Below are 16,609 nucleotides of genomic sequence, written 5' to 3' on the forward strand. Positions count from 1 at the left end.
TTTTTCTCAATAACTCGATAAATATACAACATTTAAAAAATCCGCTAAGTCGATCTCTCAATGATAGAATTTTATACACTGTGTTAAAATATTAACTTAGTTCAATACACGGTTATGGCAATATATGAAAAATTCGTGAAAATTAGATGCATCTTTATGATTTTTTTCTATCGAGAAATTTTTAAGATATCGTGTTTTTGCTCAGATCGAATTCTCGGAAATAGTGTCTAATTTTAGAAAATCAAACAATTTGGGGCTTTTCAAGTATTAAAATGAATTATAAAATCGACACTTTAGGGTTAGTCGCCCCCTTAAGACTAATTATTAATTTCAGCCATAAAAGTAATAACCATACAGCAATTTGTTTCTTATAATATGGTAGACGGTGGTAGTTTTTTATTGTTTAAGTTTTAAGCTATTGCAAATCTCGTGGGCTTTGAGCGCGGCGAACGAATCAAAAAATTCCGTAACGAAAATAAACCTCTCACTCCGACCAGCACAGCGTTGCACCGGCACAGTGTTTGTGTGCGCGTTACTAGACGTGTACATTTGTTGTACACGTCTAGTTACGTAAAAACATTGTATAACAACAAATACTAAAAACAAAATAAAATAAATATTTAAGGGGGCTCCCATACGACAAACGTGATTCTTTTGCCTTTTTTGCTCGTAATCAATATCGGTAGCAGCTAGATATTCGAAATACTCACAATAATATTAATTATATTTGTACTTTAATAATTAATAATAAAATGTAAATAAATTAAATATTTAAGGAAAGCTCCCATACAAAAACCACATTTTTTACCAACTTTCGCTCAATAACGGTACAGAAGCCTTCGTGCGCGAGTTCGACTCGCACTTGGCCGATTTTTTTACATTTATGAATGAATGAATGAATGAAAACATTTATTTCAAACAAAACAATGTGCCCATAGTACTGTTAAAGGGCCCATTCACGGCAGTCCTGCCGTGAATGGGCCTCACTGATTGGTTCACACTCGGTGTTGCCGGCCCGAAATACCGAGTGTGAACCAATCAGTGAGGCCCATACACGGCAGGACTGCTGTGCAATGTGCACGGGCCTCACTGATTTTACTTTAGTGTGTTAGTTTTGTTTATACTGGGATCATATTTTATGTTTATGGTAATTTTAACATTTTCATAATATTTAGAAATGTTCTAAAATTAGGTAATTATAATATTATGTTCCCGCCACTTAAAAATCAGAGCGGGAGAAACGGGACCTATCCAAACGCGTTTTTCCAGATTCACAAAAAAAACGAGCGCCTTTTCGATTCTTTAGTGCAGCAACCGGCGTACAAAATATGAAAGACATTAATATTAAATACTAGATGTCCCGCGCGGCTTCGCCCGCGTAAATTAGGACCGAATTTACGGAAACCGTACATTTTCCCATAAAAAATAGCTCTTATGTCCCTACTCCCTTCACATGTTGGTTTAAGTACTCTATATCTGTGCCAAATATTGCCTTAAAAATTGCTCCAGTAGTTCGTAATTTCTAATATTTCCCCCGTTTTCCCACATTTTCCTGAGTTTCTTCGGTCGTATAAGTCTTAGCGTGATAATATATAGCCTATAGTCTTACTCGACAAATTAGCTATCTAACACTGAAATAAGTTTTTAAATCGGACCAGTAGTTCCTGAGATTAGCCGTTCAAGCAAACATACCCTTCAGGTTTATAATATTAAGTATAGATTTTTTTCAATTATCGCTTGACAAACTCGAGTCTCGATCTAAAAGACTATGAAAAGTACTAATAACAGGGTCATTATAGGCTCATAACCATGGGATGGGACGATGTATGGTATAATATTATGGCAGTGATGATGATGATGATGATGCATAGTATATGCTTTCCGCTCTTAAAACAACGCCGAAACTCCCAAACTTGTATCTATAAAGAATCAGGAGTTCTCTCAGTACCTTCCGAACCACGGTATACCAGGTATACCTCGGTGCAAAATCTTACTTGTTGGTAGCATATGCTTAGAATACTTCTCACGAAACCGAGGTCACCACATATTTCCATATACATTTTGAGGAGTTCCCTCGATTACTTATGCATCCTTCATCAGATCGCCACTTTTGTGAATATAATACCTAATTGGGATGATACCCTATATACCAAAAGAACATTTTTGAAAATCGGTTAACAAACGGCGGAGTAATCGTTGAACATAAGAAAACGAACATAACACCTCCCCCATTTTGAAAGTCGGTTAAAATTGTAGCCTATGTGTTATTCTGATGTATAAGCTATATTATTGTAAAGTTTCTTTAAAATCCGTTTAGTAGTTTTTGGGTGAAAGAGTAACAAACATCCATACATCCACACATCCATACATCCAAACAAACTTTCGCCTTTATAATATTAGTAGGATAAGTAGGAAGTAGGATTAGGTCTTAGAACTAGGGAAATGGCAGTACTGTTGACCTGAAACAAAAATATTTTTAATCGATTCAATGCGGTGCACATTTTTGAAAACTTTTAATTAATGTAAATAAAATCGTGGGCCTCTTTCATATACAATTTGTTACAACTCTCGATATTTTTGTTCGAAGCATAGCGAGTCTATTCTATAATAATGTAGGTAATAGTAGGACAATAATTTACGTTCAGAAATTATGACACGTTATCGGAACAAGGTTCCGTCATTTCTGCGGGCTTCTAAAGAACGATCTCAAGGCTAGCCTTAGCCTGAATAATTTTAGCCCGTAACAAAACAAAATAGAGGTTTTGTACTTGATGCTATCGAATAAGCTTTTATAAAGCGTCCTAAAGAAATAACTACAAAAAAAAAATCCAAGTGCGAGTTGTACTCGTACATGAAGGGTTCCGTACCATCATAAAGCAAAAATAGGCAAAAAATGTGATTTTTGTATGGGAGCCACTTAATTTTTTTAAAAAATTTATTACTAATATTAAAGTTTAAAAATATAATTGAGTGTTTTGTGAACATTTCAAGGGCATACCTAAGGCTCGATATCAATAATGGTAAGAGTACCATTATTGATATCGAGCAAAAAAGGCCGAAAAAATATGGGAAACTGAAAGAGCCTCTTGATAACTAAAATATACATTGCCTATGTAAAATCTCGTATATTTGACAATATTATGATAAAACTCTTCTACGAAATGACGATTTACAATATCAGTAACAGCGACGAGGTGGTAATTGTTGAAGTCAATATTTAAAGTACGGTGGCAACAAGTAAGTTTAAGTATACCAGAATAGTCTTTTGTGAGATAAAGTATGTGAAATAAAGATTGGGTACAAGATTTTCCATTGTATATCGACTGTGTTTCTAATATAAAAATTGTGGGGACGTTTTTATCCAAACAAAATGGATTGGTTAGCAGTGTTTTGCTTTGGTAAGTAGTTTAACGTTTAGTTGTCTTCTAATTAATAAAATACTAATTCCATTCTTAGTCTTTGTCTTGGAAATGTACATGGATTTAAATATGGAATACATAAAAAGTAGTATTAGTATTACCTTAAAATTTAAATATTATATAATTGTTCTGAAATAAAACGTCTTTGTCTACCTATATGAAAAGTTTAAAAAATTAAACACCAACTCTCGTTCTATGCAGAGGTGTAACAGCCTGCTTCTAATTACATAACGGATACAATAGCTTAAACGTGATGCATGATAAACGGTTTTTACGCTGTTCTTGTTAAAAATAAAGTTTGACGTAGGTGTAGGTAATTATTTAGAAGTGCAATGTACAAAAGTACGAGCACTTGAGCCAAGTCCTAAAAGTCAGCAAGTAACTATTATGTTCTTCTTGGACATATTTTAATATCACTTTAAATTGATTAATCTCCTTAGTTTCCTTTTTTTACTATTTTTCCACCACTTAACTTGACAGATGAAGTATGGAGAATCTGTCAAAAAAGCTGTAAATAGCCTATTCGGCACTTTATCAGAAAGTGGTGAAACAGGCCCTTATAGATCAAAACCTTTACTTTAAATGTGGCTGCAAGGAAAAGAGCTCTATCTAGTCTGCATGGTATAACTAATTATCTAATAGGTCAAATGACATAATACTTATTAGAAAAACAAACCAAGCAGAAATCATTAAATTCAAAATACTAGATGACGCCCGCAACTCCGTTGCACCAAAATTCGTTTATCACAATATGGGAACCGTACTTTCTTTTTTCGGGATAAAAAGTATCCCATGTCCTTTCCCGGGACTCAAAGTATCACCATACCAAATATTAGCAAAATCGGTTCAGCGGTTTGAGCGTGAAGAGGTAACAGACAGACAGACCGACATGCTTTTGCATATTTTATAAAATGAGTATGGATAGGTATTGGAATCGTTCTTGTTATTACCCATTCGAAGTTCTTTCTTTAGTTTTATTTCGACTTGGCCACGCATTACAGTGGCACAAAAACGTTTTTCTGTTCAAATATTGTTATGTGACGCGACCCCCCAATACAACGGTTAGAGCCATTAATAAACATGTACACTGTACAGTCAACATAGGCTTTTGTGAATAATATCCTTATCAGCGTGGAATTTTTCCCAGAACTTATTTACTATCTGAAAATGAAAATTATTTATTTCTAAATCGGTTAAAAATTAACACCTTTGGAACGTTTACATGAGGCCTTGAGGCTTACCATCGGTTCGGGAACTAACCCGGCGAGAAAAACCGGCGTAAGAAACTCGCATCATCATCATTATATCTGCGGTGAAAGTCTACAGAGAATGTGATATAGACTAGGAAGAAGTACGCCCAGGGGTGTCTTTCCCTTAGGTGCAATGTGTGCGGTGCACACGGGCGCCGCGGTCCTAGGGGCGCCGTGCGCCGCTCGCACTCGGCGCGCGCCCGCGCTGGCCGGCCGCCACGGCACACGCTTTATTGACCAACGTAAAAAGAACTCCAGTTTGCAAACATTTTTGTGTAATATCCGAAGGTCTTCTTATATTTGTAGAAATACAGCAAAGCAAGGCGCGCCATGAGCGGCTCGGCTTTTACAATATAAATACATATTATAATCTTTATTTTTCAACGTGAAATGAACCTTAAAACACATAAATGAAGTGTTACATATTATTTGGTGTAATAGTGAGTGTCCTATCGCTCGTTTTTTTCAAAATAGGTAGTGGGAGGATTTGGATTTAGATACAAAAAAGTGTTCTAATTTAGAAAACAAACTGTGCCAGGCTGGCTCTTTGGATGTAGAGAAGTTAGAGCTCTTCAATGAAATCGAATTAATACCGATGTTGTGATGATGTGATGTTTAATAAGTATAGAACATGAAATTTAAAGTAAAATTTAAGTACTTAAGCGATATAAAATTTACGTTACGTGGGGTTAGGCTTGTTAGGGTCAGTCAAGACTCAAGAGCACATCATGGTGCTCTTGGTGCAAGAGCTATACGTGGGAGAGCCATGCTTCGGCATGGGCCGGCTCGACCGGAGAAATACCACGTTCTCACAGAAAACCGGCGTGAAACAGCGCTTGCGCTGTGATTCGTCGAGTGAGTGAGTTTACCGGAGGCCCGATCCCCTACCCTATTCCCTTCCCTACCCTCCCCTATTCCCTTCCCTTCCCTACCCTACCCTATTCCCTCTTAAAAGCAGCTCTTCTGAAGTTGCTTTCCATCAGGTGACCCGTTTGCTCGTTTGCCCCCTTATTTCATTAAAAAAAATGGTCAAAACCGAAAAAAAACTTCAATTTACAAACAAATAACAATAGAGTTTGTTATCTATTTTATGTTGGAGAAATTTGACAGTACCTATGTGGTAACTTGATGTGCTGTTATAGTTCGTCTGGTGGAACGAAAGAAGCCACCGCTTAGAGTCCTCACCCTTAAGCGGCCGGACAAACTGTACTTTTACTTTGTACCCATTTCATTTTGACCGCGCGCGCGCTTGTTAGGGGACGCTAGGGTATTGTTTGCACACGGGCGCCACATGGGCTAGAGACGGCCCTGAGTACGCCAACTTACTCCAGCGGGGCTAAAATGGTTGCTTTGGAGAATCTTAATTATTATATTAGGTAAATCATAATATGATCCATTTTTAGGGTTCCGTAGCCAAATGGCAAAAAACGGAACCCTTATAAATTCGTCATGTCTGTCTGTTTGTCTGTCCGTCCGTATGTCACTGCCACTTTTCTTTGAAAACATAAGAGCTACACTATTGAAACTTGGTAAGTAGATGTAGTCTGTAAACCGCTGTAAGATTTTGATACAAAAATTGAGAAATTATAAAAAAATTTAGGGGTCCCCATAGATACAACTGAAATTCTATGGATAGATCTTCAAAAATCATATTGAGGTTTCAAATATATTTTTTTTCTAACCTGAATAATTTCCGAGGAGACACTCTTCCAAAGTGGTAAAATTTGCCCCCCCCCCCCCCTCTAACTTCTAAAGTAGGAGCATGATAAGTCTAAAAAAATATATGATACATTACTACAAAAACTACCAACGAAAATTGGTTCGAACGAGATCTAGCCGATAGTTTTTTTTATACGTCATAAATGGTAAACCTTAATCACCCTTTCATTCTGCTGAAATCTATACTTAATATTATAAATGCGAAAGTATCTCTGTCTGTCTGTCTCGCTTTCACGCCAAAACTACCGAACCGTTTGTAATGAAATTGTGCACGACAGACAGTAAATAGTGTATGGACTATGGACATTTCAGTGAAAAATAGTGCCATTCAATGGGATGGGTTTAGAGCCAGTGTGGTAGTGCCGATTTCTGTAACCGAAAAGTGAGGGAGATAGTATACATCTCGAGTGGGCTATCCTTGTCCCAGACAAGGAAGTCCCGTGCGAAAGGGACAGCCAGAGGCGACCGTTATGTCAGGGGGCGACGAGGTAGTATAAATATAGGAAAAATAGATTTTTTTAATTATTTCGGTTACGGAGGTCGGCACGAACATGTTTATTATGTAAAATTATAGCTAAGAGAATTGTACAAATAAAACCAATGTATATTTTGTAAATTAATGTAATTTTCGTGGAAACTCAATAAATTTTCCTTCCAAGGGGGTGAGGCATGGAATGTTCTAGAAGCTGGGTACCGGGGCCGATATAAATATGGGTCGGCCGCCATAGTACGACACTCGCTCTCCAACGTTGCCCAGCTTCGGAACTACTGTGTGCTTGCTACCTGGAACAAGACTGAAAAAGTGTTTAAATTCATCTCCTCATCAAATAGTCATCATCATCATCCTCATTACTACAAGAAACGCTGACCTAGGCGATCTACGGGGAATTAGCGCAAGCTGTTCCCCACATTGTATGGTCCTTCGCAAAGCCGGATTCTACGGCCGGATTCTCTCCGAGGAAAAAAGAAAATCAAGAAGCCAGTGCGGTCAGTGAAGAAAGATGTCCAAATCGAAGGCTTCAAGCATCGCCGATGGGGCCGAACGAGCGAGTCAAACCGGAGTCCAGACGAGAAGCGGAGCATCGACGCGCCCCGCGGCTCCACCGGTCGAAGAACAGGAGGAAAACTCCAGGGAAACCGCCGAAACGTCCGAAACAGAACAAACCTCGACGGAACGAACCTCTACCACCGCCAGCGAGAAAACAGCAGTAGAAGAGGACTCACGACGGAAGAAGCGTGCGCCTCAGGGAAAGGAAAGCAGGAGGAAAATTTTGGAAGCTGAGGAAAAGCTGGCGGAATTGAAACTGGCAGAGGCACGTGCATCGCTCGCCCTCGCAGAAGCCAAGCTGGCCAGGGAAAAGGCCATGCTGGCCTGCGGAGACGAGGAGGGAAACGAGGTAGCAGAAAAGGAAACGGACAAGGTGGAAGAGTGGCTGCAAGGGCAAACCATTAACCCTGCGGCCGAGGAAAAAGAAAAGCAGAACGAAAATGAAGAAAAGAAAAATGAAAATTCGGAAAATGAACCGAAGCACAGAAAAGCTGAAGAAAAACAGAAGAGCAGCGACATCACTTCGCTGGCGGCGGCGCTCACACAGGCCGTCCGCATGTCAAGAGACGCCCCCAGGTTTCTCCAAGAGCTTCCCCCGTTCGCCGGACATTCGACGGGGTGGCTCGGCTACAGGGCGGCGTACTACGAGACTGAAGAAATGTTCTCGCACACCGAGAATACTATGAGGCTAAGAAGAAGCCTCAAGGGAGCAGCCCTCGAAGCGGTCGAGAGTCTACTCATCAGCCAACCGGAGCCGCGAGCAGTCATCCAGGCGCTGGAAAGAAGATTCGGCCGTCCAGACACACTGGCGATGGGTGAAATACAGAAAATCAAGGCGTTGGGCAGGCTGAGTGACAGCCCGCGCGAACTCTGCATATTTGCTAACAAAATAGCGAATGTGGTGGCCACGCTGGAGACACTTAAAAAGGTACACTATATGTTTAATCCTGAATTAGTGAAAAGTATTGTAGAAAAGCTGCCGCCCATTCTGCGCAACAAGTGGTACGATTTTGCCGCAAGAAGAAAAGAAGATACGTCGGACTTGAAGAAGATGACCCTGTTCCTCAATGAAGAAGCCGACAAATGCAGTGCGTATGCGCTGCCCGAGGAGACCGAACCTCACCCGGAGAGGCCCCAGAGAAGAAGACTGGAACGGGCTTTCGCCACAGAGGTAAGTGGCAGGAAAAGGTGCCCGATGTGCCAGAACGAACACCACTTGACGGAGTGCAAGCAGTTCCTCGGGACCCCTGTGAACGAGCGCTGGAACATAGCGAAAAAGAACCGCATCTGTTTTCAATGTTTGCGGAGCAACCACCGCCGAGGGGGCTGCGGGGCAAAGAGGTGTAGTGTCAACGGGTGCGGCATGGCGCACCACCGCCTGCTGCATCACTCCAGACCACCGGCAGACCAGCAACAGCCGACGGCGCCGCCACAAGCCATGGAAGCAGGGGAGGCAGCGACCGTGGAAATAGTGAGCAGCACCAACTGCCTTCAGGAACGACAAGCCTTCCTAAAGGTCGCTCCGGTCACGGTCTTCGGCAAGAACAGCACCAGAATAGACACCTACGCACTCATGGACGACGGCAGCACAGTGACACTCATCGATGAAGACCTGGCGGAGCTCCTCCACCTGGACGGGCCTCGCCACGACATGTGGGTGCAGGGCCTCAGCGATACAAAGAAGTACGAAAACAGCAAAAAGGTAAGCTTCAAGATAAGGGGGCGCCACTGTAAAGAAGAGTACGGCGTGGGGAGTGCAAGAACAGTAAAGAAGCTACTATTCACGCCGCAGAAAATTCGCAAGGAAGACCTGCACGACTGCGCGCACCTGAGGGGCCTTGAAGACCACCTGATGTACGAAAATGCGCGCCCGAGAATCCTGCTGGGTCAAGACAACTGGGAGTTGCTGCTGGCCCTCGAGACGAAAACGGGAAGGAGAAACCAGCCGGTCGCATCCCACACTCGACTCGGTTGGGTGCTGCACGGATACAGGTCGTCACATACGCAAACTATAGCCTTCTGTGGCCACACAGTAGCCAAAAAAGAGGAGAAGACAGAAGACAATATGGAAAACATGATGAAGAGGTTTTTCGACCTGGAATCACTTGGGATCGAAGCCAGAAAACAGAAAAATGACCCAGAAGAGCGTGCGCTGGAGATACTTAAGAAAACCAGTCGAAGACTTCCTGATGGGCGCTTCGAAACCGCGCTGCTCTGGAAGGACGAGAAGGAAGTCATTCCCAACAACTACAACGATGCCTGGAAGCGTCTCAGGTCCCTGGAAAAGAAGCTGGATCGAGACCCGGGCCTGAAAGAAAAATACGAAGAAAGAATAAACAACCTGCTGGAATCCGGATACGCAGTGCCAGCACAGGAGCCACCGGCAGCAGGGAGAACATGGTACTTACCTCACTTCGCCGTGTGCAACCCAGCGAAACCAAAAATCAGGTTAGTACACGACGCCGCGGCCAGATCCCATGGCCGCAGCCTCAATGACATGCTGCTCTCCGGCCCCGACCTTCTTCAGTCGCTGCCAGGAGTCATCATGAGGTTCCGCCGACACTCTGTGGCGGTAACCGCGGACATCAAGGAGATGTTCATGCGCATCCGCGTCCGGAAAGAAGACCGGGACGCACTCCGCTTCCTGTGGAGAGGTAACGAACGAGAAGAAAAGCCGCAAGAGTACCAGATGGCGTCCCTTATCTTCGGGGCCACGTCATCGCCATGCACGGCTCTGTACGTAAAAAACAAGAATGCAGAAGAGTTCCAGGAAAAATATCCGCGTGCTGTAGCGGAAATCAAGAAGAACCACTACATGGACGACTTCATATCTAGCTTCCCGAGTGAAGAAGAAGCACTGGAGACATCGCAGGAAGTCGACATGGTCCACCGGCACGCCGGGTTCGAGCTGCGAGGCTGGACATCGAATAGCGAAGCCATACGCCGACGTATCGGGAACGACCGAGACACCAAGGAGGTCCCTGTGGGAGAAGACTGCGCGGACAAGACGCTGGGAATATGGTGGGAGGCGCATGAAGACCTGCTGCGCTTCAACCTGAACGAGGCGAAGATACCTCGCACCATCATGAGCGAGGAGCGGGCCCCCACGAAGCGTGAAGCCCTCAGTGTCGTGATGTCATTGTTCGATCCGCTCGGACTACTGTCACCGCTCACCATGCCCGCCAAGAAGTTCATGCAGGAGACCTGGAGGTACGGCACCGGATGGGACGAGCCCATACCGGAGCAGCTCGTCCCCAAGTGGACGGCGTGGACAAGAGATCTACAACAAGTAAGAAAAATAAAGATTCCCCGCTGCTACAACCTGCAGCCTGAAATGGTAAGCGAAATGCATACCTTTGTCGACGCGAGTGAAGAGGCATACGCCGCAGCTGTCTACATTCGTATGGTGCGCGAGGACGGAGCAGTACACACGGCGCTCGTGGCAGCCAAAAGCCGCGTAGCTCCGCTGAAGCCGACGTCCATCCCGCGCCTGGAGCTGCAAGCTGCTCTACTGGGTACCCGCCTCGCGAAGACTGTGGAGAAAGAACTAGAAGTCGAGCTGGTAAGGAAAACATACTGGAGCGATTCCCGCACAGTGCTGGCGTGGATACGCGCCGAGCCGCGGGCCTACAAAACGTTCGTCGCGCACCGCCTCGCCGAAATAGAGGAAACAACGAAAGTCAGCGAGTGGCGATGGGTGCCGACGAAAGAAAACGTGGCCGACGACGCGACGCGCGCCACACCCACGGACTTCGGAGCCGCCCACCGATGGTTCAGCGGGCCCGAATTCCTGAAAAAAGAAGAAATATTCTGGCCGAAAGAAGGAAAACCGGCGGAGAAAACGGACACGGGTGAAGAAAAGTGTTTTGTCGCACGATACATCGCGCTACAAGACAGTTTACCCGACATCGAACGCATAGGAAGATGGAAGACGTTGATACGAGCTACAGGTCGTGTACTACAGTTCATTGACCTCTGTCGTTCCCCGCGAGAAACCGTGGCAGCTGTGCGACAACGCACAAAGAAGAATAAAGAAAAGGATGCGGCCTGGGACTCGCGGCGATCGAAGAAAGGAAAATCCGCGACACGAATGGATCCAGTTACGCGAAGAAAATACGTCGCACTCGACGCACGGTACCTCACTCGTGCCGAGGCACTCTGGCTGCGCCGAATGCAAGAAGAATCCTATAGCAAAGAAAGAAAACGAATAGAAGAAAACCGTTCTCCAGCGGCGGGAGACCTCCTCGCCTCGCTGAGTGTCCACCTGGAGGAGGGCCTCATCAAGCTACGGGGTCGAGTAGCAGCCGCAGAAGACATCAGCCGGGAAACCAACAACCCGGTTATCATGGATGGCAGCCACAGGTACACGAAATTATATATCCAACAGATACACGAAGAAATGCATCACGGCGGAGTAGAAGCAACCGTGAACGAGATCCGGCAGAGGTTCTGGGTGACCCGGATACGCCCCACAGTCAAGGGTGTGATCCGGGCCTGCCTGGCCTGCCGCATACGCCGAGCCAAGCCGACGTGTCCGGCCACGGGCAACCTGCCCGTCGCCCGGCTGGCGCATCACGCGCGGCCATACACCTTCACAGGGCTTGACTATTTCGGCCCTGTGGAGGTCACCGTGGGCAGACATCGAGAGAAGAGATGGGTGGCCCTCTTCACATGTCTCACCATGAGGGCCGTCCACCTGGAGGTGGTGACGTCTCTCAGCGCCGACTCCGCCATCGCAGCACTGCGGAGGTTCGTCGCCCGACGAGGACAACCGACTGAACTATGGTCGGACAACGCGACCTGCTTCAAGGCCGCCGAGAAGGAGCTACAACAAGAATGGGAAAAGTATAAGAGCGAAGTCAACGCCCGCCGCATCAACTGGCGGTACATCCCTCCGTCCGCCCCCTTCATGGGCGGTGCGTGGGAGCGGCTGGTGCGGAGCGTAAAGGAGTCCCTGCGAGTCACTCTACACGAGCAGCATCCGAGTGACGAGACCCTCTACACACTCCTGGTAGAGGCGGAAAACATCATCAACTCGAGACCACTTACCTATGTCTCGGTTGACCCCGAGGAGCCCGAGGCCTTGACCCCCAACCACATACTGCTGGGGTCGGGCTGCCATGTACCTGCTCCAGGAAGATTCGAAGAAGAAAAGACATCGGCGCGGCAGCTGTGGAAGCGCGCGCAGCACCTGGCAGACGTGTTCTGGCGGAGGTGGGTGAGGGAGTACCTCCCACTCCTCCAGCACCGCCGGGAGCCACATACCCGAGGCTCCGATCCCGTGGTGGGTGACGTCGTTATCATATGCGACTCGAACCTACCGCGCAACATCTGGCCACGCGGGAAGATCAAGAGGACATATCCAGGCAAGGACGGCGTGGTACGGGTCGTGGACGTGGAGACCGCGAACGGCCACGTTCTCCGGCGGCCCACCAAGAAGATCGTCGTGCTACCGGGGGTGTCGCCTGCGCGACCGGCGGGAGAAATGTGCACGACAGACAGTAAATAGTGTATGGACTATGGACATTTCAGTGAAAAATAGTGCCATTCAATGGGATGGGTTTAGAGCCAGTGTGGTAGTGCCGATTTCTGTAACCGAAAAGTGAGGGAGATAGTATACATCTCGAGCGGGCTATCCTTGTCCCAGACAAGGAAGTCCCGTGCGAAAGGGACAGCCAGAGGCGACCGTTATGTCAGGGGGCGACGAGGTAGTATAAATATAGGAAAAATAGATTTTTTTAATTATTTCGGTTACGGAGGTCGGCACGAACATGTTTATTATGTAAAATTATAGCTAAGAGAATTGTACAAATAAAACCAATGTATATTTTGTAAATTAATGTAATTTTCGTGGAAACTCAATAAATTTTCCTTCCAAGGGGGTGAGGCATGGAATGTTCTAGAAGCTGGGTACCGGGGCCGATATAAATATGGGTCGGCCGCCATAGTACGACACTCGCTCTCCAACGTTGCCCAGCTTCGGAACTACTGTGTGCTTGCTACCTGGAACAAGACTGAAAAAGTGTTTAAATTCATCTCCTCATCAAATAGTCATCATCATCATCCTCATTACTACAAGAAACGCTGACCTAGGCGATCTACGGGGAATTAGCGCAAGCTGTTCCCCACAGAAATTTTGTATACAGATAGTCTAAAGCCTGAGAAAGGACATAGGTTACTTTTTTACTGAAAAAAAGAGTTGTAAGGGGGTGAAAATGCGTAAATTTGTTCAAATTAAGTTAGTTCCAAAAATTCATAATAGATGGCGCTGTGCGTCTCCTACATCGCGCTGACGCTTGCCCAAAAGTCTTTCAATAAGAGGTGGTATTATCTTAAATTTAAATTTCGACTGTTATTTCTTTTTCATGAATTAATTCACGAAGCCCTAAGCGGCCGCGATAACAATAGATAAGCTATTGTGTCTCGTTATTCCACGATCGATGAGTTATTTAATAAATTAGGGCCTGTAGACAAGTGGCAAAGTGCTAACGCTAACGCTAACTACAACAAAATGTATGCGATTTGACATAAGTCATCGCTTCGCTAGCGAATACTAATGTCAAATCCATACATTTTGTAGCGCTAGCGTTAGATTTAGCGATAGCGTTTTGCCACTTGTCTACGGGGGCAGTACTTTTTCTATGCAGTGACGTAACCTTAAACCTATCAATGACAAAATATAGTTTAAATGGATAAAGTTGTGTAATTGGAGGGCTAAATAAGCTTAAAAATTTGGCATAAAATATAAAGTTTAATTTAAAAAAATGAAATATTATGTGCACCCTGCACAGCTGTTATTGGGTGTTTTGATTTAAGGGGTACCAGGGTTTTTTTTTTATAAAAGCTTTTGACACCAATTTTGTTGACATCACGCGCTATAAACTGAAGTCCACGCGGACGAAGTCGCGGGCAACAGCTAGTATTAAAATAAATCAAAAACCTCTTAATTTCATAAAAATAAACCTTATTGCTGCTGCGGAACCCTTCATGGGCGAGTCCAATTCGCACTTGGCCGGTTTTTTTTTAAATCGCAAAGGTGACTCTGCTTGTAATTCATGTCTAGTAATTTGTACTAATTTGACATTCGTCAGTATGTCAGTTTTGACAATTCATTTCCTGAATTGATTAAAGAGGAATTGCTAAATGTGACCATTTTAAACTCGCATAACGTTGGTCTTCATACTTTAAATGTAACGTTTAATTTTTACGAAAATGTCAACTCACGTTTACAAATGGACCACCCTTAAACCATGTTTTCATATTACAGCTTTTGATGAGTGGTACTTTGGTACGTCATGACTCATGTGTTCCAACAACTTTCAGCAATTATTAATAAGCATAATATCACAATCAATAGTTGTCCTCCAAACTTTAGTGGTACATATTAATATTATAGATGGTTCCTTGTATAACTAAATAGGTAGATAGCCAAAAAGTATAGGGGCTGAAAGAGAAAAGAAACTGTTTCATGCGATGTAAATTTTAATTTTATGGCTATTTACTATGTTTTTCATTATTTTGTTCTAACTGTAAGTAAGTATGTTAAGTGTATTTCAAAGATCATATTGTATTCAGTGAATTGTCCATTTTTTTGCGCCTTGTAAACATACTAAGCAATTCTAATTTATTATTTTTATTGCCTGCAAATTATAAAAAGCAATATTATAAAATAGTCTGAAATATTATAATTTTCAATGTGGTTAGAGTAGAATATTTTTTGTGTTGAAATAATTATAGTATTTAATTAATGATTTTGTCTTAGATCTTTTAGTATTTATAGTAAGAAATTTGATATTTATATTTCAATGAATGAAAACAAAATTGAGGGTGATGTTCAGGTTTTTTACAGAAGTTAATTAAGTAAGTATGTATTAAAATGAACAATTCAGATTAAAGGATGAGTTAAGTACTAAAGATTTTAAATTGAATTGAAAACACTTTAGACATAAAGCAAAATATTATATGTTTACAGCCTAACGCGAAAATCGCCTTTCACGTACCGCGACAATTTAACAAGAAACCCTTGGATTTTTAACTAGATACTTAAATTGAAATGAATTAAGTATACTTATCTAACAGCAAAATTAAATGTGTCTTCAGCATCACGGCATCGTCAGCAAATGCACTTTGATATAAGAACGACGTAAGCTGATGTTTTTGTTGAATCATAAAACTTTATCTGTTGTAAATCCATTCCCAGAATATCAAACAGTACTTATAAGTTATAATTATATTTCACACACATTTACTATGATACGTACTACCTACTATAGGCAGGGGCGTAGCTACCTCTGCTATATCTGCCGTATAAATTATACGGGGCCTCCAGGCCACGAGGGCTAGTCCAACGCAGTGCCGTAAATAGGGCAGTGCCACCGGTGCCTAGGCACAGGGCGTAGACTCTGGGGGGCGCAAGAATGGGCAGACCAGACAGATCCTTATTTTTCGAATTGCTCCCGATAAGTTCCCGCTGCGCCCCAGAGATGTTTGCCAATGTAGTAAAAAAATATCCACAGCCGAACATATTATAACCTCTTCCTTTTTGGAAGTCGGTTAAAAAACAAAGGTGCAGTTATATACAGGGCGCAAAAAAGGCTATTTACGGCACTGGCAATACGGCAACGTACGCACGTTGTTGGACTAGCCCAACGTTACGCTTTCTGAGGGAACAAACAAATTTCTTTTAAACAAATTTTTGTAGGGTTCCCCATCAAGGGGCTTCTGGCTATGGCCTATATATAGTTTAAGGGAGATCGCAGACGACAGACTTTTTGTGCGATCGAGTCTGCGGCGCCCAAATCCGGAATAAAGAAAATAAGTTTTATAATATTTTTTTAATAGATAAACTGTTAGTAAGTACTTATGGCATACAGACCTAGTTTGGTCTGTTTTATCAGCAATGTAGGGGTACCACAAGCGATTCTAACAATCAGATTCCAAGACTGTTCATCAATAAACATAATTATTATAGTGTTAACATTAAAACAAAATTTTAGGCAATGTATATCAATCCTTTATGAATGTAAACTTCAAAATCATTTCCTGCCTTACAACTAACTTAAGTAGGTATTCATATTTTAATCACGAATGTGTCGCAATAAAATTTGCTGATCAGGTTTATAAACAAAGGAAAATCAAATTACACTCAACGTATTAATGAAATATGTTGTGTA

At 43.4% G+C, this 16,609-nt stretch overlaps 1 protein-coding gene across 1 annotated transcript; it reads left to right on the forward strand.

Annotated features, from left to right (window-relative positions):
• The first annotated feature begins 7,389 nt into the window (after window positions 1–7,389).
• LOC121740514 lies at window positions 7,390–12,945 on the forward strand. The gene has a single exon (XM_042133234.1). The coding sequence runs from the start codon at window positions 7,390–7,392 to the stop codon at window positions 12,943–12,945; it is 5,556 nt and encodes a 1,851-aa protein (XP_041989168.1).
• The last annotated feature ends 3,664 nt before the right edge of the window (window positions 12,946–16,609 follow it).

The sequence above is a fragment of the Aricia agestis genome, chromosome 3 (genome assembly GCF_905147365.1).
Source record: "Aricia agestis chromosome 3, ilAriAges1.1, whole genome shotgun sequence".
NCBI lineage: Eukaryota > Metazoa > Arthropoda > Insecta > Lepidoptera > Lycaenidae > Aricia > Aricia agestis.

Excerpts from the sequence above, each read along its gene's own strand:
- LOC121740514 (XM_042133234.1), top strand. The coding sequence starts at position 7,390 with ATGTCCAAATCGAAGGCTTCAAGCATCGCCGATGGGGCCGAACGAGCG.